Source organism: Bombina bombina, chromosome 9 (genome assembly GCF_027579735.1).
Source record: "Bombina bombina isolate aBomBom1 chromosome 9, aBomBom1.pri, whole genome shotgun sequence".
Taxonomy (NCBI): Eukaryota; Metazoa; Chordata; class Amphibia; order Anura; family Bombinatoridae; genus Bombina; species Bombina bombina.
The window spans coordinates 188,972,355-188,997,462 of NC_069507.1; the positions used below are offsets into that span (position 1 = coordinate 188,972,355).

The following is a 25,108-nucleotide window of genomic DNA, read 5'->3' on the forward strand; positions in this document are numbered from 1 at the left end:
GTATTAGACATGTCTGTAAAAGTAAAAGAAAGCGCAAACCAATTTGGTTTTCCAAAGAAGTAGCACATGCTGTAAAGACAAAAAAGATAGCTTATAAAAATTGCAGACACACAATCAGATGATATGAAAATATGGAGACTCTAACAAAAAAAGATTAAGCAGTTAATTAGGAAGGTTAAATCTCATGCAGAAGAGAAGATAGCACAGTCAGTAAAACATGGGGACAAAACATTCTTTAGATACATCAGTGGACGAAGAAAAAATAAGGTAGGAATAGTAAAATTGAAATCAGTTGATGGTAGAATAACAGAAGGAGATAAGCAAATTGCAGACTGTCTCAATGATTACTTCTGTTCTGTTTTCATAAAATATTGTGAAGATAGAATGTCTACATTAAGAGATGCTAAGAAAAATAGAAACAAGCTTAACACTAATCTTTTTACAGAGGATGAGGTTTAGTTAGCATTATCAAAAATAAATGTTAAAAAGGCAGTGGGTCCTGATAATATTCATCCAAGGGTTTTAAAAGAACTTCGATCAATGCTAACTGTCCCATTAACAGATCTGTTTAATCAGTCACTATTAACAGGAGCTGTCTCAGTTGATTGGAGAATAGCAAATGTAATGCCTCTTCATAAAAAGGGCAGTAGAGAAGAATCTGGCAACTACAGGCCAGTTAGCTTAACTTCAGTAGTAGGGAAATTAATGGAAAGCCTCTTAAAAGGAAGAATTATGACTTACATAAAGACAAACAATTTAGAGGACCAAAATCAGCATGGTTTTACTTCAGGGAGATCATGTCAGACTAATCTTATTGACTTCTTTGATTATGTAACAAAAGTATTAGACAAGGGTGGAGCAGATGATGTAGCATATCTAGATTTCAGCAAAGCATTTGACACTGTCCCACACAATAAACTAATTCACAAACTGTATCTCCTTGCTCTAGACTCAAAAATTGTGAACTGGGTGGAATGGACAAAAAACAAAGTGTCTTAGTAAATGGAGTTTATTCAGCAGAGGGGGCTGTTACTAGTGGTGTTCCTCAGGGGTAAGTTCTGGGGCCTGTTTTGTTTAACATATTTATCTGTGATATCAGCAAAGGGCTACAGGGGAAAGTATGTCTGTTTGCAGATGATACAAAAGTTTGTAACAGAGTGGATGTTCCAGGGGGGTAGACAAAATGAGAAGTGATATAGAAAAATTGGAGGATTGGACAAATGACTGGGATCTAAAGTTTAACACAACAAAGTGTAAAATAATGCATTTAGCGAAGAAAAATCCAAATGTTAATTACAGACTCAATGACACTTTACTGACTGTTACAGATGAGGAACAGGACTTGGGAATTATTATTTCAGATTATTTAAAATGTAGTAAACAATGTAGTAATGCAGCGAGTAAGGCTAGCAGAATGCTTGGATGTATTGGTAGAGATATTTGCAGCAGAAATAGTAAGGTTCTTATGCCACTTTATAGATCATTAGTTAGGCTTCATCTTGAGTATTGTGTGCAGTTCTAGAGGCCATATCTTCAGAAGGATATTAACAAACTTGAATCTGTGCAAAGTAGGGCTACCAAAATGGTACATGGTCTAAAAAATAAAACTTACCAGGATAGGCTCAATGACCTAAATATGTATAGCTTAGAGGAGAGAAGGGAAAGAGGTGATATGATAGCAACTTTCAAGTATGTTAAAGGGCTTAGTAAAACTGAGGCTGTGGGTATTTTACATAAAATGGAAAATTCAAGAACAAGGGATCATGATCTCAAGCTGAAGGGTAGTAGATTCAGGAGTAATTTGAGGAAGCACTTCTTTACAGAAAGAGTGATTGATTTATGGAATAAATTTCCTCAAGAGGTAGTAATAACAAACACTGTGGGGGACTTTAAAATGCCTTGGGCAAGCATAAGGCTATCCTACAAACTAGATAAGTTTATATTGTTAGGTAATATCGGACAGACTTGCTGGGCCTATGGCTCTTATCTGCCGTCAATATCTATGTTTCTATGTTTCTAATTTATCCTTTGTAAAAGTTTAATTGCTCAAAATATGTACTCCGATGACTCTCCGTATCCCATGAACTGTGGGCAGCTCTGTCTTCACAATTTAAATGCGCATGCGAGTCATGAACGCTTACAAGCAGCATGACGTCGCTAACGCATGCGCACAGGAATGTTTTTTTTTGTTTGTTTTTTTAATGCAACATGCCAAAACGCCATGGATTTGATTGGCCAACGCAAACATCGTCAGAAATAAAATAAATGTTATTTGTGTCGGGGCTGTCGGCGGATAGCATTGAATAGTAGATGTTGCATTATAATTAAACTCATTACAAGTAAATTTGTTAGTTTTGATGAATTAAACTCGTATTTATTTTTAGTTTAGAATCGTATGGTAATTAGTGAATCCTTTCAATTTATCATCACTTTAACCACTAAATAGTACATTTTAGAAACATAGTATTGGGGTTATTCCCCAGCTATCTTTAGCTATGGTTTGCCCTCTTGTTGAAATCTATCTTTCATTGCTATACTATGTTTCTAAATGATGTGTCCTTTTGCAGCAACTGTCCTTCAGATGCGTGCAGTGTAACTTAAGTTTCAAAATGGCAGCACTCATAATTAGTGGGAGATGCATGAAATGTATTTTGTTTAGTGTCCCTTTAAAAGCTACATAACATATAGTAAAAAAAAAAATTACAAGAGTAATATAGAGCAATGCAGTCACTGCAAAGTATTAAAGGGGCAGTCTACTCCAGAATTTTTATTGTTTAAGAATATAGATAATCCCTTTCTTACTCATTCCCCAGTTTTGCATAACCAACACAGTTATATTAATATACTTTTTACCTCTGTGATTACTTTGTATCTAAGCCTCTGCAAACTGCCCCTTCAGTTCTTTTGACAGACTTACATTTTAGCCAATCACTACCCTCTTATAAGTAACTACACAGGTGTGAGCACAATGTTATCTATATTGCACATATTAGCATATGAGCCTACCTAAGTTTAGCTTTCAACTAAGAATACCAAGAGAACAAAGCAAATTTGATGATAAAAGTAAAGTGGAAAGTTGTTTAAAATGACCTTACAACTCTGCATGCGCTGTCTGAGGTCACAGCATTCCAAATATATTTGTGTTACAGCAGGTTTGGCATGCAGTGACGTGAAGTAGTGCATGTGCAGTGGTAAGGCAGCTTTTTCTGACGGGTAACTTATTCTGACAGAACAAATCACTGATTTGTGAATGAGCACCATCTTTGTCACAGAGTGCAAGAAGACCAAAACTCCAAAATTGTTTCACCAGTATGAAGATGTGGGGGGCGACCAACTGGCACCAGTAAAGGGTTAAAGCAGAATGCCTATGAAGAGTGCTGCAGGCACAGGATCACAGGAGAAAAAACAATAGCATGATGAGTACAGACCACTGTACTTTACTTGTGTCCAGCAGTTTAATGTTGCATTATCCGTCCTTTAGTTCTCACTGACACCGTCAGGCAGATTTAGTTTCATATTAGGGTGTCCAAGTGCCATGTTTGACAATCGCTGCTCTAAAGTCCTCTTTCAGTTTAGAAAATGTTTTTTATTTTTACTACTGTTTCCTTTCAATTGATCTTTTTCTTTTCTTTTTTTAAAGTTTATAGAAGTAATAGTCAGTGTGTCTGTAAATTTGAACTTTTACCCACTGGTGAAATTATTCTGAGTATCCTGTGAGAAAAATACTTTTTTGTTGGCCTAAATGAGACCAAAAAGATCATTATCAGATTGAATTTAGCATTAAACAATAATAACCAATATAAATTATATTATATTTTTTCTATAACATTCTCAAGAACAATGTCTGGCCTTTAAAAAAAGGGGGAGAAATTGAATGCTTCGACTATTCTAGTAAATTGGCTGAACAAATCTGTTTACAGTTTAGTTAATGAATGAACTGAGGTCAGTTTGAATTTCATCATGTGTATAAATGTTGCTGTGCGTAGCCACGTTCACCTGATCTAGTATGGGAACGGGGGGATCTGGGAAGGGGGGAAATCATAAGTGACTAATGTTAAAGTTCTAAACTAAACTCATCCTTTAAGACTAAGGAGGTGTAGAGGGAGGAGCCCTTCCAAAGTAAGCTTTTTTGTACATAGTCCACCTCATATACATCCATCCCCTGGGTCAGAGAGGGCTGGCACTGCTCTGTGAAACTGGAGCTCTCTGTTTGCAGTTCACACTTGTAAGTAAAGAACGAGAGAACTGTTCTTTTATACTGTATATGGGAATTTAGCTGTAGCAGCTACAACTGCAGGAATGGCTGTGGGATTGTGGTTTCTTCTTAAACTCTCATTCCTGCTTGAGCTGGCTGCCTCAGTCAGTTTCTTCCATCACCGATACGATGACCTTGTGCGAGCTCTTTACAACGTGCAAAATGAGTGTCCATACATCACTAGGATTTACAGTATTGGAAGAAGTATCCAGGGAAGGCACCTCTATGTTATTGAATTCAGCGACCACCCAGGAGTGCATGAACTCAGTAAGTACTTACAGACAATGTTTGACACTTGTCATTTACACGTGAGTTGCTAGGTTTGCCACCTTATATAAGATACATGTATTCTTCACTGTATGTGCTATTGATATTTCAATTCACTTAAAGGGACAGTGTACTGTAATTTCCCCCCCCCCCCCTTTAATTTGTTCTCAATTAGCCATCCATCGGTGTATTGAATTGTTTATAATTTGCTCCTTGATCTTTATTTTAGCATATGAAATAACAGTTTATGCCTCTACTATCCCCACCTATACTATAAATTTCAATAGTTAAGTATTGACTGTAGACAAGTTATGTAAAATAGGCAGCAGAAGAAATTACAATCCCAGTGCAGGTAGGGAGATAAGTAATAAAATGTACATTTTCTCATATTGGGCTTTGGTATACATTCAGAGATAAGATAAAGAAGCATTTTTGTGTATAGAAAGTGATAAGATAAGGTCTGATTACCCTGCAGGCTGAGTTGGGTTGTGGTTTCAAAAACAGCTATTTTATATAGAAAAAATAAACATAAAATAAAAATGTATTATACATTTTGGTAAAGGTGTAGTTTAGCGTCTCAAATTCGGAAGGTACCGCATCCCGCTGTGTGTGTGTGTGTGGGGGGGGCATGGATAAGTTCCCTGCTGTGGTTGCGGAGTCCGGGTAAAATATTGGAACAGAGTGTTGCGGCGCTCGGGAACGACATTGGAAAGAGCAATCAACTCCAGATTTACCTTAACATGTTACATTTTTATTGTGGGAATTACTTCATAAATGTACACTTTACCATGGGAATTACTTCAGAAAGGAAACATGAGCGGGGGGGGGGGTTTGGGGGCATGGATAGGTTCCAGCAGTGGTTGCGGCGCCCGGGGCAGGAATTGGAACCGATCGCTCTTTTCCAATATTGTTCTGGGGCGCCGCAATGCTCTGTTCCAATATCGTTTCCAGGCGCCGCAACCACCACTGGGAACTTATCCATCCCCCCCCCACGGCGGGATGTGGTACCTTCCGAATTTGGGACGCTAAACTACACCTTTACCTACATTTTATACTCTACTGCTGGCATAACAAGTGATTCGAAACACATTAAGGTGAAACCAATTTTACAATACACTGTCTCTTTAAAAAAAACTAGCAAGTGAGTCAAATCTCTCCAATGTCTATGTTATTATGTGGTACTGATTCACAAATATTTGTAGAGCCACCTTAGTAAAGATGCTCAATTGGATAATATAGGAATATGGAAGAGTTCTCTGATTTCTTAAAAGTGCATGAAAGACAAAAAATGATTTATGAGTCAGACAAATCATGCAATTTTAAACAACTTTTTAATGTAATCGTAATATCAAAATTACTTTGCTCTATTAGTATTTTTCTTTTTATGATACCCAGATAGGCTGAGGAGCACGCATGTGTTCTGATCACTGTAGGACAGCAGTTTTTGCAGCAATGTTTAACATTGTTACAAAATTTGTGGTTGATCACAATACTTTAGAAAATCTTATAAAAATGATTTTCAACCAAAAATTACCATTAAGGTCTACTCCATAGGGATTATGTTTAGATAAATTATTTGATAAGTGTTTCTAAAGGTTTGCCATTAACGCCATTGTTGCAAACAGTGCTGCCATTTAGTGCTCAAAGCATGTGCACAATCATTTGCCTATCTAGGTATGCACTTTAACAAAGAATACCAACAGAAGCAACTCAATTTGATAACAGAATTAATAGGAAAATCGTTTAAACTTGTAAGCTCTGTCTAAATCATTAAGACTGAACCCAATTTTTTTTATTTTGTGATTCAGATAGAGCATGCAATTTTAACCCTTAAATGACCACAACACTTTTCCATTTTCTGTCCGTTTGGGACCAAGGCTATTTTTACATTTTTGCGGTGTTTGTGTTTAGCTGTAATTTTCCTCTTACTCATTTACTGTACCCACACATATTATATACTGTTTTTCTCGCCATTAAATGGACTTTCTAAAGATACCATTATTTTTATCATATCTTATAATTTACTATAAATTTTTTTATAAAATATGAGGAAAAAATGGAAAAAAACCACACTTTTTTTAACTTTGACCCCCAAAATCTGTTACACATCTACAACCACCAAAAAAAACATGCTAAATAGTTTCTAAATTTTATCCTGAATTTAGAAATACCCAATGTTTACATGTTCTATGCTTTTTTGCAAGTTATAGGGCCATAAATACAAGTAGCACTTTGCTATTTCCAAACCACTTTTTTTCAAAATTAGCGCTAGTTACATTGGAACACTAATATATTTCAGGAATCCCTGAATATCCATTGACATGTATATATTTTTTTAGAAGACATCCCAAAGTATTGATCTAGGCCAATTTTGGTATATTTCATGCCACCATTTCACCGCCAAATGCGATCAAATAAAAAAAATTGTTCACTTTTTCACAAATTTTTTCACAAACTTTTGGTTTCTCACTGAAATTATTTACAAACAGCTTGTGCAATTGTGGAATAAATGGTTGTAAATTCTTCTCTGTGATCCCCTTTGTTCAGAAATAGCAGATATATATGGCTTTGGCATTGCTTTTTGGTAATTAGAAGGCCGCTAAATGCCAATGTGCACCACACGTGTATTATGCCCAGCAGTGAAGGGGTTAATTAGGGAGCATGTAGGGAGCTTTTGGGGTAATTTTAGCTTTAGTGTAGGGTAGTAGACAACCCCAAGTATTGATCTAAGCCCATTTTGGTATATTTCATGCCATCATTTCACCGCCAAATGCGATCAAATTAAAAAAAATGTAAACTTTTTCACAATTTTAGGTTTCTCACTGAAATCATTTACAAACAGCTTGTGCAATTATGGCACAAATGGTTGTAAATGCTTCTCTGGGTTCCCCTTTGTTCAGAAATAGCAGACATATATGGCTTTGGCATTGCTTTTTGGTAATTAGAAGGCCGCTAAATGCTGCTGCGCACCACACGTGTATTATGCCCAGCAGTGCAGGCGTTAATTAGGGAGCTTGTATGGTTAATTTTAGCTTTAGTGTAGTGTAGTAGACAACCCAAAGTATTGATCTAGGCCCATTTTGGTATATTTCATGCCACCATTTCCCCGCCAAATGCGATCAAATTAAAAAAAACGTTACATTTTTCACAATTTAGGTTTCTCACTGAAATTATTTACAAACAGCTTGTGCAATTATGGCACAAATGGTTGTAAATGCTTCTCTGGGATCCCCTTTGTTCAGAAATAGCAGACATATATGACTTTGGCGTTGCTTTCTGGTAATTAGAAGGCCGCTAAATGCTGCTGCGCATCACACGTGTATTATGGCTAGCAGTGAAGGGGTTAATTAGGTAGTTTGTATGGAGCTTGCAGGGTCAATTTTAGCTTTAGTGTAGAGATCAGCCTCCCACCTGACACATCAGACCCCCTGATCCCTCCCAAACAGCTCCCTTCCCTCCCCCATCCCACAATTGTCCCCGCCATCTTAAGTACTGGCAGAAAGTCTGCCAGTACTAAAATAAAAGTTTTTTTTTAATTTTTATTTTTATTTTTTAAGCATATTTACATATGCTGTGGTGTAGCATCCCCCCTTAGCCCCCAACCCCTCAAAACAGCTCTCTAACCCTCCCCATCTGACTTATTGGGGGCCATCTTGGGTACTGACTGTCTGCCAGTACCCAGTTTGCAAAAAAAAGGGCTTTTTTTTTTCGCTTTTTTTTTTCTGTAGTGTAGCTCCCCCCCCCACAGACCAACATCCACCGCCACACTGATCACACTTTTATTTTTACATTTTAATCTCCATTTAAGCGTTTTTATTAAAGCTTTTTCAGTAGTGTAGCGGTTCCCACCCGCTCCCTCGCCGTGCACGTGCCCGCTCCCGCCCTCCCGTGCACACGCTTCCGTGCGCGCCCCCGGCCATCCCCGCCCACGATCCCGCCCCCTCCACATGACCAGGGCCATCGATGGCCGCCACCCGCCTCCCAAGTCTGCTCCCACCCACCAACGATACCGACCATCGATGTCCGGTGCAGAGAGGGCCACAGAGTGGCTCTCTCTGCATTGGATGGCCATACAAGGTTATTGCAGGATGCCTCCATATCGAGGTATCACTGCAATAACCGGAAAGCAGCTGGAAGCTGCTTTCCACACCGAGGACGTGCAGGGTACGTCCTCAGGCGTTAACTGCCTTTTTTTTTTAGGACGTACCCTGCACGTCCTCGGTCATTAAGGGGTTAAAGTAACATGAAACCCAATTTTTTTCTTTCATGATTTATAAAGAATATGCCATTTAAAACAACTTTCCAATTTACTTCTTTTATCTTATTTGCTTCATTTTCTTGATATCCTTTGTTTAAAAGCATATCTAGATATGCTAAGTAGGTCCTGATTGGTGGCTGCACATAGAGGCCTCATGTGATTGGCTCACACATGTGCATTGCTATTTCTTCAACAAAGGATATCTAAAGAATGAAGCAAATTAGATAATAGAAGTAAATTGGAATGTTGTTTAAAATTATATTCTCTATCTGAGTCATGAAAGAAAATGTTTGGGTTTCATGTCCCTTGAAGCAACTTTCTAATTTACTCCTATTATCAAATTTTCTTTGTTCTCTTGCTATCTTTATTTGAAAAAGAAGGCATCTAAGCTTTTTTTTTGTGGATCAGAACTCTGGACAGCACTTTTTTATTGGTGGATGAATTTATCCACCAATCAGCAAGGACAACCCAGATTGTTCACCAAAAATGGGCCGGCATCTAAACTTACATTCTTGCATTTCAAATAAAGATACCAAGAGAATGAAGACAATTTGATAATAGGAATAAATTAGAAAGTTGCTTAAAATGTCATGCTCTATCTGAATCACGAAAGAAAAAAAATTGGGTTCAGTGTCCCTTTAAAGGGACAGTTCACCCAAAAAATGTCTCCCCTTAAAATTAATTAAAATGTCATGCTCTATCTGAATCACGAAAGAAAAAAAATTGGGTTCAGTGTCCCTTTAAAGGGACAGTTCACCCAAAAAATGTCTCCCCTTTAAATTATTCCCAATGATCCTTTTAACCTGCTAGAGTGTATTAAATTGGTTACAAGAAGCTCCTTTACTCCTATTTCAGCATTTGAAATAGCTGATTTAGCCTGTGGTATCGCTACCTACACTGAACAAATTAATACTGGAGTATAGGCTATTGAATAGCCTAAGTAAACACAGACAGCAGAAGAGATTACACTCTCAGTGGGATGCAGGATAGTTAAGTAATAAAATGATCATTTTTCCATTGTTCTCTCTATGTATTGAGCTTTGGTGTTCCAGCCAAATAAAAGATAAGGAAGCAAGTCTGTGTACATAAACTTAGAACATAATGAGATCTGAAATCACCTTTAAGTTCAACCCATTGTAATAGACTGTGGTTTCAAAGCACAAAATCAGCTACTTCATATAGACAAATAAGCATGAAAATGCAATTTCTCAAATATTTTATACTCTGCAGTTGGTATAACAAGTCATTTAAAATACATTAATGGAAAAACAATTTTACAGTGTACTGTCCCTTTAAGGAAGATAGCTCTAGGCTGTTTATAATTCAACATTACACACATTTGTTGTTTAATGGGGGGGGGGGAGGGGGTGTTCTTGTTTGTTTCTTTTTCTTCCAAACAAGCTTTATTGATAACAGAATAGTATAAGACAATACACTTATTTTGGGAACAGGAAGGTTTCAAACATAGTATGAAATAGCAAAATAATGCATAAATCAATTGTCTCGTTATCCTTCAAGAATAGAATCTCAATAAGCTTGCAGTCATTTTTGTTGTTTATGTTTTTAATACATGTAATTAAAGGACTAGTAAACACAGTATAATTGCATAATCAATAAATGCACAATAAAAAGACTATACAAAATCACTTAGTTTGAATTTCAAATGAGAAGTAGATTTTTTCTGACAAATGTCAAAGTTAGATACATATACCTTCCTAATGCATCATGTGACAGCCATCAGCCAATCACAAAATCCATATACGTATATACTGTGAATCTTGCACATGCTCAGTAGGAGCTGGTGACTCAGAAAGTGTTTGTATATAAAGGCTGTACACATTTAAATAATGGAAGTGAATTGGAAAGGTTTTTAAAAAACGTGTGCTCTATCTGAATCATGAAAGTTTAACTTTGTCTTGACTGTCCCTTTAACATAAAAATTACAGTTATTTACATTAAAGGGACATGAAACTCAACATTTTTATTTTGTGATTCATATAGAGCATAACATTTTAAACAACTTTCTAATTTATTTCTATAATCTATTTTTCTTTGTTCTCTTAAGGTATCTTTTAAAAACAGGGAGGTAAGCTCAGGAGTGTGCACGTGTCTCGAGCACTATATGGCAGCAGTTTTACAAGAATGTTATCCATTTGTAAGAGCACTAGTTGTCAGCAGTTTTACAAGAATGTTATCCATTTGTAAGAGCACTAGAGGGCAGCACTAGTTCCTGCTATGTAGTGCTACAGAAGCCTACCTAGGTATCTCTTCACAAAAGAATATCATAGTAACAAAGCAAATTTGATAATAGAAGTAAATTGGAAAGTAGTTTTTTTTAAATTGTATTCTCTGTCTGAATCGTAAAAGAAAATGTTCTGGTGTCATATACCTTTATAATGTTATGTGCAGTATGTATCACATTTTACAAACTAAGGAAACTAAACCCAAATTTTTTATTTTGTGATTCAGACAGAGCATACAATTTTAAGTAACTTTCTAATTTACTCCTATTATCAATTTTTCTTCGTTCTCTTGCTTTCTTTATTTGAAAAAAAGGCATCTACGCTTTTTTTGGTTCAGACTCTGGACAGCACTTTTTTATTGGTGGATGATTTTATCCACCAATCAGCAAAAACAACCCAGGTTGTTCACCAAAAATGGACCGGCATCTAAACTTACATTCTTGCATTTCAAATAAAGATACCAAGAGAATGAAGAAAATTTGATAATAGGTGTTTGGGTTCAGTGTCCCTTTAAGTAAAAGCTAATAAATAGTATTGTTCACCTGCTTCCTTTCAGCTTAGTGCAGTATCACTAATTGTGCACCTGAAAAACCACCGCAGGTGTAGCTTTGATACTGCAGCAGATAGAATTTGTATTCAGAATAAAATAAAAAAAGCCAAACATATATATATATATATATATATATATATATATAAAGAAGATGTATAAACAGCGCTGTATACAGCAAAAACTAATTCAAAATACACACAATGTATTAAAAATGTATTTCACTTTATTATCGAATCACATAAAAAAAACTTTTAAAACATTTAAAAAGATATTTTGTAAGCAATAATCAACATAAAATTGTTGCACAATATTTTTACGTTGGTATATAGTTATTTTGTGACAATTTATCTTGTATATCAAACTAGTGTCAATTGTATAGTTGTTTCTCAACTTAACGCATTTTCTAACAGACGCCTAATAGCGTATTTTAATTATTGCGTTTGAATATGAACATAAACGGTGCCTGTTTAGTAGCCAATAGTACAATATATAGTTTCAACAATGCAAACATTTGTTATATTAAAACAGAATAAAAAAACAAAAATATACGTATTTCGGATATAGAGCGAAAAAATCTGCAAACACTTGCCTAGCCAGACTTGTGTATACGTTACCACTACGCGTTTCAGGGTCATGCCCCTTTCTGTTAGAAAATGTGTTAAGTTGAGAAACAACTATACAATTGACACTAGTTTGATATACAAGATAAATTGTCACAAAGTAACTATTAACCAACGTAAAAATATTGTGCAACAATTTTATGTTGATTATTGCTTGCAAAATATCTTTTTAAATGTTTTAAAAGTTTTTTTTATGTGATTCGATAATAAAGTGATATCAATTTTTAATACATTGTGTATTTTGAATTAGTTTTTGCTGTATACAGCACTGTTTATACATCTTCTTTAAAAAAATTCTTGTTTAAAACAGCTGCAGTTCAGCATAATTAAGAGATAAAATATCTTGAAAAATATATATATTTATTTGATTGCATCCAAGTGGATAATTTAGGGTGTGGCACTCTCCTTTTTAATCTAAATATGTATATACCTGTATATATATATATATATATACTTTTTATATATATATATATATATATATATATATATATATATATATATATATATATATATATATATATATATATATCAGAGTAATTTAGTAGCTTTTTAATGCAATAATAAAAATGCCCTCATTTGTTAAATTGTTTTTATTATATGGATAGGTAAATGTTTGCTGTATAGTGTTACACGTAAACAGGATACGTTAGATTGTTTCTTTTATAGCAATTCATCAGTTATACTGACCAAATACTTAAAGGGATATGAAACCCAAAGTTTTTCTTTCATGATTGAGATAGAACATACAATTTTAAACAATTTTCCAGTTCATTTCAATTATCAAATTTGCTTTATTTTCTTTGTATCCTTTGTTGAAGATGCAGCAATGCACTACTAGGAACTAGCTAAACACATCCAGTGAGTGAAATGACAAGAGGAATATCAGCTAGCTCCGTGTAGTTTATTATCTTGAGAGTACCTAGGTATGCTTTTTTTTTTATCAAAGGATAGTAGTAGAAGGAAGGAAATTAGATAATAGAAATAAATTGGAGACCTGTTTAAAATTGCATGTTCCAAATATATACACAGATTGAGTAGTGCCTCTGAAGCTAAAATGTGTACAATATTTATACCAAAAAAGTACAATTTTATACCCAAAAAACAAATTATACAATTGTATTTAAATTTACATTAAAAAGACAACAATAAAAATAAGATGCACAGGCACATATAATCATGAAATGGCAATAAATAAGTATTTAATGATTCCTATCTGATTTATGAATGTTTAAGTTTGACTTTAAAGTCCCTTTTAATATTGGGTGAGCAGGATGCTTATCTTAGAGTTAAAATAAGACTAAACAGATTTTTTTTTTTTTTTGTTTTTTTATTATTTTTTTGCAGGAAATGTATTGCAAACTTTCTTGGGGAACTTTTCTGGGGCTAAAGAGACTTATTCTAGTTTACAGTTTAATGTACTTTTAATTGCAGTTGGTCTGGCTGTGACCTCTATTATATATTGTTTCTAGAGGGTGATTGAGGAGTTTGTAAATTAAGAAAAATAGGTTGAACAGAGTTCTAATAATGCTTATTATTGACATAAGCAATTACTGACCATCAGTGAAGCGACCAATTGTTGTGCTAACCCTTTTATCCCCTGTCCTAGATTCACTAAGGATTAAAAGAATACTTCATAGAGAAAATTGAATTTGTCTAAATGAAAAGATCTTTGAATTATTAATAAACTTAGATGAACATGTATGCTGTATTTGACTTTATAAAATGATGCATGTTAGTGATATGCTACAATTTGTCATACTTGCAGACAGAAAATGTCTAAAGAAAATAAAATCTCACTGTAAAAGTCATAGAGGTGAACCACTCACTTTTTTTGAGGGGGGGGGGGTTAAATGATACATCTTAACATCTTATTTTACCAATTAACCAAATTTTAGATTCTCTTTTTTTAAATTTTAGTTACAACCTTAATGGGACATGGCAATGCAATAGTAAAATGCTGTATTCTCTTAGAGAAGTCAATTATGTGCAGGCACATGATTATGTGTTTAACAATTTTGAATGGGCTAAACACATACTTATCACACAACATCCACACAATAATAATAATGTTCTCTAATTATATAAATGTATTGTTCCATTAAAATTAACCTACATTCTTAAAATAAATCCCAACTCTGTGAGCAAACAGGAAATTATGACTGTAGATCTGTGCTTAGAGGCATATTATGACTATCCCTAGAAACAACCCTCACCATCAGAGTCCATAAAGAGGATACAATCTTATTTATTATATAAGGGGGGGATTGTGTGCCAGACATCTTATACATTTCTCACACTGAAATGTATGACTGGTCACTAGTAAATACTGGTAGGTGGGGGCATACAATCTCCCCAAAATGTCAACTTAGGCTCACCTGGGCTTCACCCTAACTTCACCCAAAGTCTTATCATGTTTTTATAACTGATTTTATACCCTTAGTTGTCAGTAACAAATTGTGTGCCAAAACACACAGGGCAGTGATTGCACTCTCTAGTAGCACACAAGACAGTGATTTCCCTTTCTAGAAGCACACAAGACAGTGATTTTACTCTCTAGTAGTTAGTATCCCACAAGGCAGTGATTTTACTCTCTAGTAGCACACAAGACAGTGATTTCACTCTCTAGAAGCACACAAGGCAGTGAGTTTACTCTCTAGTAGCACACAAGGCAGTGATTTTACTCTCTAGTAGCACAGAAGACAGGGATTTGTTTAATCATCTTTGGCTTCCAGTAAAAGATTGAATCACTGAGAGAATAGGGACACAAACATGTGCCAGTAACAGAACAATCATTGTCTCCGCCCCCTTTGCACCAGCAACACATAGAGCAATCATTTAAACCCCATGTGCGCAAATAGAAGTGATTTAACCTTTTTGTATCAGTACTACATATAACATTTAATTTAACTACAGCTTGGGGACCAAAAACAACTGGACATTTAAAGGACCAGTCAAGACTGTAGATTTGCATAATCAACAAATGCAAGATAACAATACAATGCAATATAACTTAGTCTGAACTTCAAATGAGTAGTAGATTTATTTTCTGACAATTTTAGAAGTTATGTCTTTTTCCACTCCCCCTGTACCATGTGACAGCCATCAGCCAATAACAAATGCATACACGTACCATGTGACAGCAATCAGCCATTCACAAATGCATACACACTTATACTTGCACATGCTCAGTAGGAGCTGGTGATTTAAAAAGTATAAATATAAAAAGACTGTGCACATTTTGTTAATGGAAGTAAATTAGAAAGTTGTTTAAAATTGCATGCTCTATCTGAATCATGAAAGTTTAGTTTTGACTAGACTGTCACTTTAAATATAAAAAGACTCTGCACATTTTGTTAATGGAAGTAAATTGGAAAGTAGTTTAAAATTGCTGCTCTATCTGAATAATGAAAGTTTAATTTAGATTGAGTGTCCCTTTAAGTGCCCAGTATTTTTGTATAGATTTTAAAATTACTGGACTGTCTAGTTTAATACCATCCGTCTGACAACCCTATATTATTTTAATTAATTGTAGAAATAACGTATTTGAAATGTCTGAACACTTCACTGTAATCACATATAAGCATTTTGATTATTGCAATTAAAGGGACATAATACTCATATGCTAAAACACTTGAAACTGATGCAGCATAACTGTAAAAAGCTGACAGGAAAATATCACCTGAGCATCTCTATGTAAAAAAGGAAGATATTTTACCTCAAAAAGAGTAAGTGCTCTGGTAACAGTTAAAGGCTGTGACACACTGCAAGCAGAGCGACGCGCAGCGTGTAGATGCAGCTGTGCGCGCTCAGTGTGTCTTGCCTTTTCATCTCTGAGCACTCTGCTGCGTCAGGTCGCGTAGCTAAGCGCTCAGAGATGAAATATTTGAACTTCAGAAGCGATGCGACGCGGAGCAAAGCAGCTGCTTTGCCTCGCGCCGCATCGCTTGCAGTGTGTCACAGCCTTTATACTTCAGCTACTGTCCAGCTGCAAGTTGGAAAAAAATAGCCAATCAGCATCAGCAGTGCTGAGGTCATGCTATGCTTTGTGGTGATTTCATGAGATCTCACTGAAACCTTGTGAGATTTCATGAGATCTCACTGAAACCTTGTGAAATTTCATATTAAACTTCCTTAAACTGAATAGGGAAATAACATGACTGTCCCTGCACATGCCAGATGAACACTCCCTTGCAATTCCTAGGACTTGCATCCTGATTGGCTTCTTAAAGTCCCTTTACAATTGGGTGTGAATCTTTAGGAAATATTGAGGTAAATACCTTCCTTATTTACATAGAGATGTTTTCTAGTCAGCTTTTTACAGCTCTGCTGCATCACTTTCAAGTGCTTCAACATTTGGGTATGTTGTCCCTTTTAGTGAAAATATAGCCAAAGTGGGTTTTTAAGTGGTTAATGCTGAGACAGAGAAGTCCAACAATCATACACAATCTGCTTAAAAGATATCACTGTCCAATTGTCTTAATGCAAAGTGTTGGTGAATGTAATGCAGTGTGGAAAAACAACAATAACTGGGTTTTAAAATGAACTAGAATTGCCCCAAATCTGGAAAACCTCATGCACAGATACCTAATACAACTTTACTAATCCATAAACAAATACACTTATACACATCCCTCAGCCAGTGCCAGTTTCAGGGCTTCCTGGAGCTGAAGACTTTAGTGGGGCTATTTTTGATGAAACACTGACAAACAGTCACACTAACCCACAGACAAACACTTGTCATTGCCACTCAGACACTCACACACAGTCACACTAACCCACAGACAAACACTGTCACTGCCACTCAGACACTCACACACAGTCACACTAACCCACAGACAAACACTGTCACTGCCACTCAGACACACACAGTCACACTAACCCACAGACAAACACTTGTCAATGCCACTCAGACACTCACAAACAGTCACACTAACCCACAGACAAACAATGTCACTGCCACTCAGACACACACAGTCACACTAACCTACAGGCAAACACTGTCACTGCACTCACACACTCACACACAGTCACACTAACCCACAGACAAACACTTTTCACTGCCACTCAGACTCTCACACACAGTCACACTAACCCACAGGCAAACACTGCTACTGCCACTCAGACACTCACACACAGTCACACTAACCCACAGGCAAAGACTGTCACTGCCACTCACACACTCACACACAGTCACACTTACCCACAGGCAAACACTGCTACTGCCACTCAGACACTCACACACAGTCACACTTACCCACAGGCAAACACTGTCACTGCCACTCAGACACTCACACACAGTCACATTAACCCTCAGGCAGACACTGTCACTGCCACTCAGACACTCACACACAGTCACACTAACCCACAGACAAACACTTGTCACTGCCACTCAGCCTCTCACACACAGTCACACTAACCCACAGGCAAACACTGCTACTGCCACTCAGATACTCACACACAGTCACACTAACTCACAGAAAAACACTGTCACTGCCACTCAGACACTCACACACAGTCACACTAACCCACAGGCAAACACTGCTACTGCCACTCAGACACTCACACACAGTCAGACTTACCCACAGGTAAACACTGTCACTGCCACTCAGACACACACACAGTCACACTAACCCACAGGCAAACACTGCTACTGCCACTCAGACACGCACACACAGTCACACTTACCCACAGGCAAACACTGTCACTGCCACTCAGACACTCACACACAGTCACACTAACCCACAGGCAAACACTGCTACTGCCACTCAGACACTCACACACAGTCACACTTACCCACAGGCAAACACTGTCACTGCCACTCAGACACACACACAGTCACACTAACCCACAGGCAAACACTGTCACTGCCACTCAGACACACACACAGTCACACTAAGCCACAGGCAAACACTGTCACTGCCACTCAGACACTCACACACAGTCACACTAACCCATAGACAAACACTGCCACTCAGACACTCACACACAGTCACACTAACCCACAGGCAAACACTGTCACTGCCACTCAGACAATCACACACAGTCACACTAACCACAGGTAAACACTGTCACTGCCACTCAGACACTCACACAGAGTCACACTAACCCACAGGCAAACACTGTCACTGCCACTCAGACACTCACACAGAGTCACACTAACCCATAGGCAAACACTGTCACTGCCACTCAGACACTCACACACAGTCACACTAACCCACAGGCAAACACTGTCACTGCCACTCAGACACTCACACACTAATGTTGTACCACGCTGTAATGTCACAAACCACTACCTAAGGTTGTACAAATATAGTAACTACCTTGCTCTCCGTGCATCACTTTCTCCAAAGAGAATTACTTTCACGGATTTAAAAAGATACATATGACATTGGATTTGTAAGCAATAAAGGCACAGTCAATTCAAATTTAGACTTTCAGGATTTAGAAAAAACATGCGATTTTAAACATATTTCCAATTTGCTTCTATTATCTAAAAACTTTGTTGAGAAGCATACCTAGGTATGCTCAGGAGCATGCACTACAGGGAGCTAGCTGCTGATTGGTGGCTGGGCACACATGCCTCTTCTCATTGGCTCACAAGATGTGTTCAGCTTGTTCACAGTAGTGCATTGCTGTTCCTTCAACAAAAGATTCCAAGAGAATGAAGAAAAATGAATAGAAGTAAATAGGAACGTTGTTTAAGACTGTTTTCGCTAAATCATGAAAGAAAAATATTGGGTTTCAAGTCTCTTTAATTGCAAAAAAAAAATAGCTTCTTTAGGGAATGTGGGCACTTTAAATATATTATGTTATTTTGTAACATTTATACTGTGCTATTAGATCAGATATATTACTAATGGTTGGAGCCAGGTACATTACTGCAGCAGACTGTGTACTGGTCAGCATGCTTGTTGGTGTTGGCATTTTCACAACTTGTAGGAAATCATACCACATTTCGGTGGCTGTGAGATCGCAGTGCACCGTCTTCCAGTCTGAATATAGTGTAGCTTGAGATTTTACTGTGCACAGCCTGGTGTATGTTGGATTAAATGGACGGTATACACCAATTATCCTATAACTGCATGTAATAGACACTACTATAAAGAGGAATATGCACAGATACTGATATACAAATCCAGTATAAACTGTTTAAAATCTTACTTAGAAGCTCCCAGTTTAGCACTGTTGATGAGCGCTGTGGATGTACACAAACAATAAGACAAACAGTAGCAGCAAGGTTACACAAACAATAGCAGCAAGAATCTGTAGATCTGGGTCTACATCTGATACTTTGGGGCTTGGTTAGGAGTCTGAAAATCAGCACAATTTTATTTAAAAATAAGCAAAACTTTATATTGTTATGAAACCATTCACAGAAGGGCTTTATAAATGGATCATCTACAAAACATTTCTTCAAAGAGAAATCTAGTGTACAATGTTTCTTTAAGTTTAAGGATAGACTGAGGGCTATGACAGGATTTCTGTTAGTATAACCAACTATTGGGGGGGGACTCCTCGTTATCTGGTTAATTAAAGGGATATAAAGCAGTGTGTTTTATTGCTGTAACAAAAAAAGCACTAATCAATGGTTTATTCTTAATAGAAATCATTGCAATATGTATTATTCATTATTTTAAAATCATTTGCCTTTTATTTCTACTTTCTTCATTTGTGCAGGGTCCATTACTTATTGTTTATTTATAAAGCGCCAACATATTACGCAGCACTGTAACATTAACCTTTTAACGCCGTTATGCCGTTCTATTCCGTCATATTTACACTGGGCTTTAAAGCCGTTATGACGGAATAGAACGTCATATCAAACGGCTGTCCTGAAGCCTTCTGCGCTTCAAGGACTTGATCGCGGTCTGGAGGGCGTTCCTAGGGTTGTAGGGACGCCCCCCAGATGCGATCCAATAATTGAAATCTCGCGATAGTATGCACGATCGCGTAGTTTCAATTTGTCTACATCGGAACAGGTGTTCCGATGTAGACACTTTAACCCTGTCACGAAAGGGTTAAGTATACAGCTGTTTAGTACAATAATCAGAATTGCATTCCTTCCCTTGAGTCACTATAACCTGTAAACCATCTTTACGTTAGACGAATAACAGGACAGGTGGATTTGTGAGCTCCATGAATTTCTAAGTGCTCATTTTATAATATTAAGCAAACTGATTAACACAATCTATGTATGTTTACTTTTATTTAACAATTTTTTTTTACTAAGCAGTCACTGTTTCATACTTTCATATCCCATTAATTAATGGGAGTTTGTGTCCTTCATATGATTTTCATGCAAACTTACAAGATTTTACACAGTTTTCATGAGTAGTGCTTACTTTTCTCTTGGTCTACAATACAAGTTCATGTGCATGTATGAGAGGTCCCAATTCATTTTTGCATGCTCCTTCTTTCTTAAAGGGACACTGAACCCAAATTTTTTCTTTTGTGATTCAGATAGAGCATGACATTTTAAGCAACTTTCTAATTTACTCCTATTATCAAATTTTCTTCATTCTCTTGGTATCTTTATTTGAAATGCAAGAAAGTAAGTTTAGTTGCCGGCCCATTTTTGATGAACAACCTGGGTTGTTCTTGCTGATTGGTGGATAAATTCATCCACCAATAAAAAAAAGTGCTGTCCAGAGTTCTAAATAAAAAAAAAAAAGCTTAGATGCCTTCTTTTTTAAAATAAAAAAAGTAAGAGAACGAAGAAAAAATGGCAATAGGAATAAATTAGAAAGATGCTTAAAATTGCATGCTCTATCTGAATCACGAAAGAAAAAAATTTGTGTTCAGTGTCCCTTTAAGGTCTCTCTAGTTTCATGGGTCTCAATAGCCTCTCCAACTTAAAGGAACATTAAACCCCGATTTTTTTAATAATGCAGATAGAGCATGCGATATTGAACAACATTTTCATTTACTTGTATTACATTTCCTGTATCCTTTGTTGAAAAGCAGGAAAAGTAAGCTCAGGAGCATACACGTGTCTGGGGAACTATATAGCAGCAGTTTTCCAGGAATGTTATCCATTTGCAAGAGCAGTAGCTGGCAGCACTATTTCCTTTCATGTAGATGTAGTCCTACCTAGGTATCCCTTTAACAAAAAATACCATGGGAATGAAACAAATTTGATAATAGAAGTAAATTTGATTTTATTTAATTGTATGCTCTGTCTGAATCACAAAAGAACATTTTTGGGTTTCATATCCGTTAAAATAAGCAGCAAATATGAATGAGGCTTGACCAGTATGGATGCGTGTTGTAACAAAATATACAAGTACTCACGCAGCAGATGGTGTTTGCTTTTTGTCAAGTTTGTCTTAAAGGGACACTGAACCCAAATTTTTTCTTTCGTGATTCAGATAGAGCACGAAATTTTAAGCAACTTTCTAATGTACTCCTATTGTCAAATTTTCTTCATTCTCTTGGTATCTTTATTTGAAATGCAAGAATGTAAGTTCAGATGCCGGCCCATTTTTGGTGAACAACCTGGGTTGTTCTTGTTGATTGGTGGATAAATTAATCCACCAATAAAAAAGTGCTGTCCAGAGTTGTGAACCAAAAAAAAAAAAAAAAAAAAAAAAGCTTAGCTGCATTGTTTTTCAAATAAAGATAGCAAGGGAACAAAGAAAAATTGATAATAGGATTAAATTAGAAAGTTTCTTAAACTGGCATGCTCTATCTGAATCACAAAAGAAAAAATTGTGTTCAGTGTCCCTTTAACAGTTAAAATAAACAAAAACTACCAACTCTTTGTGAAAGAGTTTTAAAATACAAACAAAGGATAACTATGAAGCAAACAGTTAAAGGGACAGTCTAGTCAAAATAAAACTTTCATGATTCAGATAGGGCATGCAATTTTAAACAACTTTCCAAATTACTTTTATCATCAAATTTGCTTTGTTCTGTTGGTATTCTTTGTTAAAAGCTAAACCTAGGTAGGCCCATATGCTAATTTCTAAGCACTTGAAGGCCACCTCTTATCTGAATGCACTTGACAGTGTTTCACATCTAGAGGGCATTAGTTCATGTGTGCCATATAGATAACATTATGCTCATGCCCTTGGAGTTACCTAGAAGTCAGCACTGATTGGCTAAAATGCAAGTCTGTCAAAAGAATTGAGATAAGGAGGAAGTCTGCAGAGGCTTAAATACAAGTTAATCACAGAGGTAAAAAGTATATTAATATAACCGTGTTGGTTATGCAAGACTGGGGAATGGGTAATAAAGGGATTATATATCTTTTTAAACAATAAAAATGATGGAGTAGACTGTCCCTTTAAGCTGACATAAAACTTAAAGGGACAATGAACCCAAATGTTGTCTTTAGTGATTCAGATAGAGCATGCAATTTTAAGCAACTTTCTAATTTACTCCTATTATCAAATTTTCTTCATTCTCTTGGTATCTTTATTTGAAAGGCAAGAATGTAAGTTTAGATGCCGGCCCATTTTTGGTGAACAACCTGGGTTGTTCTTTCTGATTGGTGGATTAATTTAACCGACCATTAAACAAGTGCTTTCCATGGACTGAACCAAAAAATAACTTAGATGCAAATAAAGATAGCAAGAGAACGAAAAAAATTTGATAATAGGAGTAAATTAGAAAGTTGCTTAAAATTGCATGTTCTATCTGAATAACAAAAGAAAAAAAATTGGGTTCAGTGTCCCTTTAAGGCCCATTAAAACGTTAACATTATCAAAAAACAAAAGATTTATTGGTCTAGATGTCTCTGTTGCAGTGTCAAAAAAACGACAACGGCATTGCTGCTACCAGTGTTTTCACCAGCACTCAAAGAGCATTTCTCCCATTTAGTCTCACGACTGGCTCAGGAATGGATTGACCGTAGGTATACTCCCAGCCAATCCTACCCTAATACAGCTGTAATGTGCAGAAGCATGCTTTTAGTATGATATTGTTGGCAATACATTGCAACATACTTTGACAGCCACGTAGCTATAATCTACATTGTTTTCCGGATGTTTAGAAAGAAACCGTATAGTGATTTATTTAAACTATGTACCAGGGGGTATGACATCCTGTGTAAATTAGCCATTGTACAGTGACAACGTATTTCTTTGCTTTTAAGGCACAGTGTGACATTTCCTTTCTAAGTAATTATTCTCTACAGGTCTGTTGATTGCCCGGAGAAATACAGCTGAAACCAATTAGGTATTCTAATAGCTCACTGACCATATCAAAAGGAAGCAGTTTTATCATGAATATAAAAAGTAGTAAATCAATTTGTTAAAATATTTTAGCATAATAACAGGTTAAGTTAAAACTTTTTTAAATTTGTATTGAAAATAAGACAAAATGCATGCTTTGTATGCAACTGATTCTTACAGGAGGTTTCTGATTGGCTAAGATTTCCTACCATGTTGTTGGTACACAGGGGCGTGTATCCACAGCATGAAAATATAAAGTAGTTTGGTTCAGAATAGAAACATTTTTTATTTAAGCTGTATTGTTTTTTAAAATACCGTCTTTTAGTTTTAAAAAAAAGATGATTTTTAATTCCTCTTTGATTGATTTCTCTTAGTTTATTAGTAAACATCAATGTATTTTATTTAAACAAGTGATAATATTCTCTTCATTAGTCATAAACATTGCAACAGATGGAAACAATTAATTTACAAGTCTCAGAACCTAAAATAATTAATGCCACCAATGTCTCATTAAATAGAGAGAGATTCAGAAGATTAAAGGGAAATGAAACCTAATTTTTTTTCTTTCATGATTCAAAAAGGGCATGTCATTTTACACAACTTTTCAATTTACTTATATTATTTAATTAGCTTCCTTCTCTTATTATCCTTTGCTGAAAGGTTTATCTACAGTAGGTAAGTTTAGAAGCAGCAAAGAACCTAGGTTCTAGCTGCTGATTGGTGGCTGCATATATATATACTGATGTGTTCAGTTAGAAACCAGGAGTGCATTGCTGCTGCTTCAACAAATGATACCCAGAGAATGAAGCCAATTTGATAATAGAAGTAAACTGGAAAGTTGTTTAAAATTGTATGTTCTATCTAAGTCATAAAAGAAAAAGTTTGGGTTCCATGTCCTTTTAAGCATGTTAATATCAGGGATGGTCGTGTTGATAGGGGTGCTGTCTAGCTTTATTATGTCCCCCTTTTATATGTTCTGCCTAATTCAAACCCTAACCAATTTATATTCATACATTTATTTAATTTTATATTCTGCTCTGCTCATTAAATGAACTGTTTACCCTTTGTATTTGAATAGACCAAAGAGCAGACAAAAAAATCTTTAAAAAGACAAGCATTTAAAGGGACAGTGTACTAGGAAATATGTATCCACTTAATTAGTTTCTAATGACTTGCTATACCAGCTGCAGAGCATTAAATGTAGCACATTTTATAAAACAAGTAAATGGTTAAGTTATTTAAAATTCCAGTGAAAGACCCGATTTATATCCATGAGCAGACGCCACAGGTGAACTGTGTTTTAGAGGCTGTTTGGATAGGGGCACATATCTCCATAAGTGGTGGCAGTGTAGGTCAGCAACACAGACTTAGGGCTAGATTTATCAAAGCTGAGGCGTACAGGGGCACGTATACGCGCCCCTGTATGCCTCAGCTCGCCTGTGGCGGGGCAAAATTACCCGCAGGTAATCAACATTGCACACGAGCGCAATTTTGCACTCGCGTGCAATCCCGCCCCCTGCCTGTGCATAGCCAATCACACGCAGGCAGGAGCTGTCAATCTCCTTGGTCGGACTCGACCGAGGAGATTGAATTTCGCCACCTTAGAGGTGGCGAAGAGCTTAGGGAAGCAGCTGTCTGGTGACCTCTGCTTGATAAATCACGGCGAGCAAGTTCTTGTGAGAACTTGCAGCCGTAGAGGCTTGATAAATCGAGCCCTTAGAGTCGCCACCTCAGCCATGTT

At 36.3% G+C, this 25,108-nt stretch overlaps 1 protein-coding gene across 1 annotated transcript in view; it reads left to right on the top strand.

Moving 5' to 3' along the window:
- Nucleotides 1-4,025: 4,025 nt before the first annotated feature.
- Nucleotides 4,026-25,108, top strand: part of CPN1 (carboxypeptidase N subunit 1) — a 79,604-nt gene continuing 58,521 nt past the window's right edge. The window contains exon 1 of the mRNA XM_053692529.1: nucleotides 4,026-4,522. Within this exon, the coding sequence (XP_053548504.1) occupies nucleotides 4,300-4,522 (223 nt within the window). The 5' untranslated portion in view covers nucleotides 4,026-4,299. The remainder of the gene's footprint in view (nucleotides 4,523-25,108) is intronic.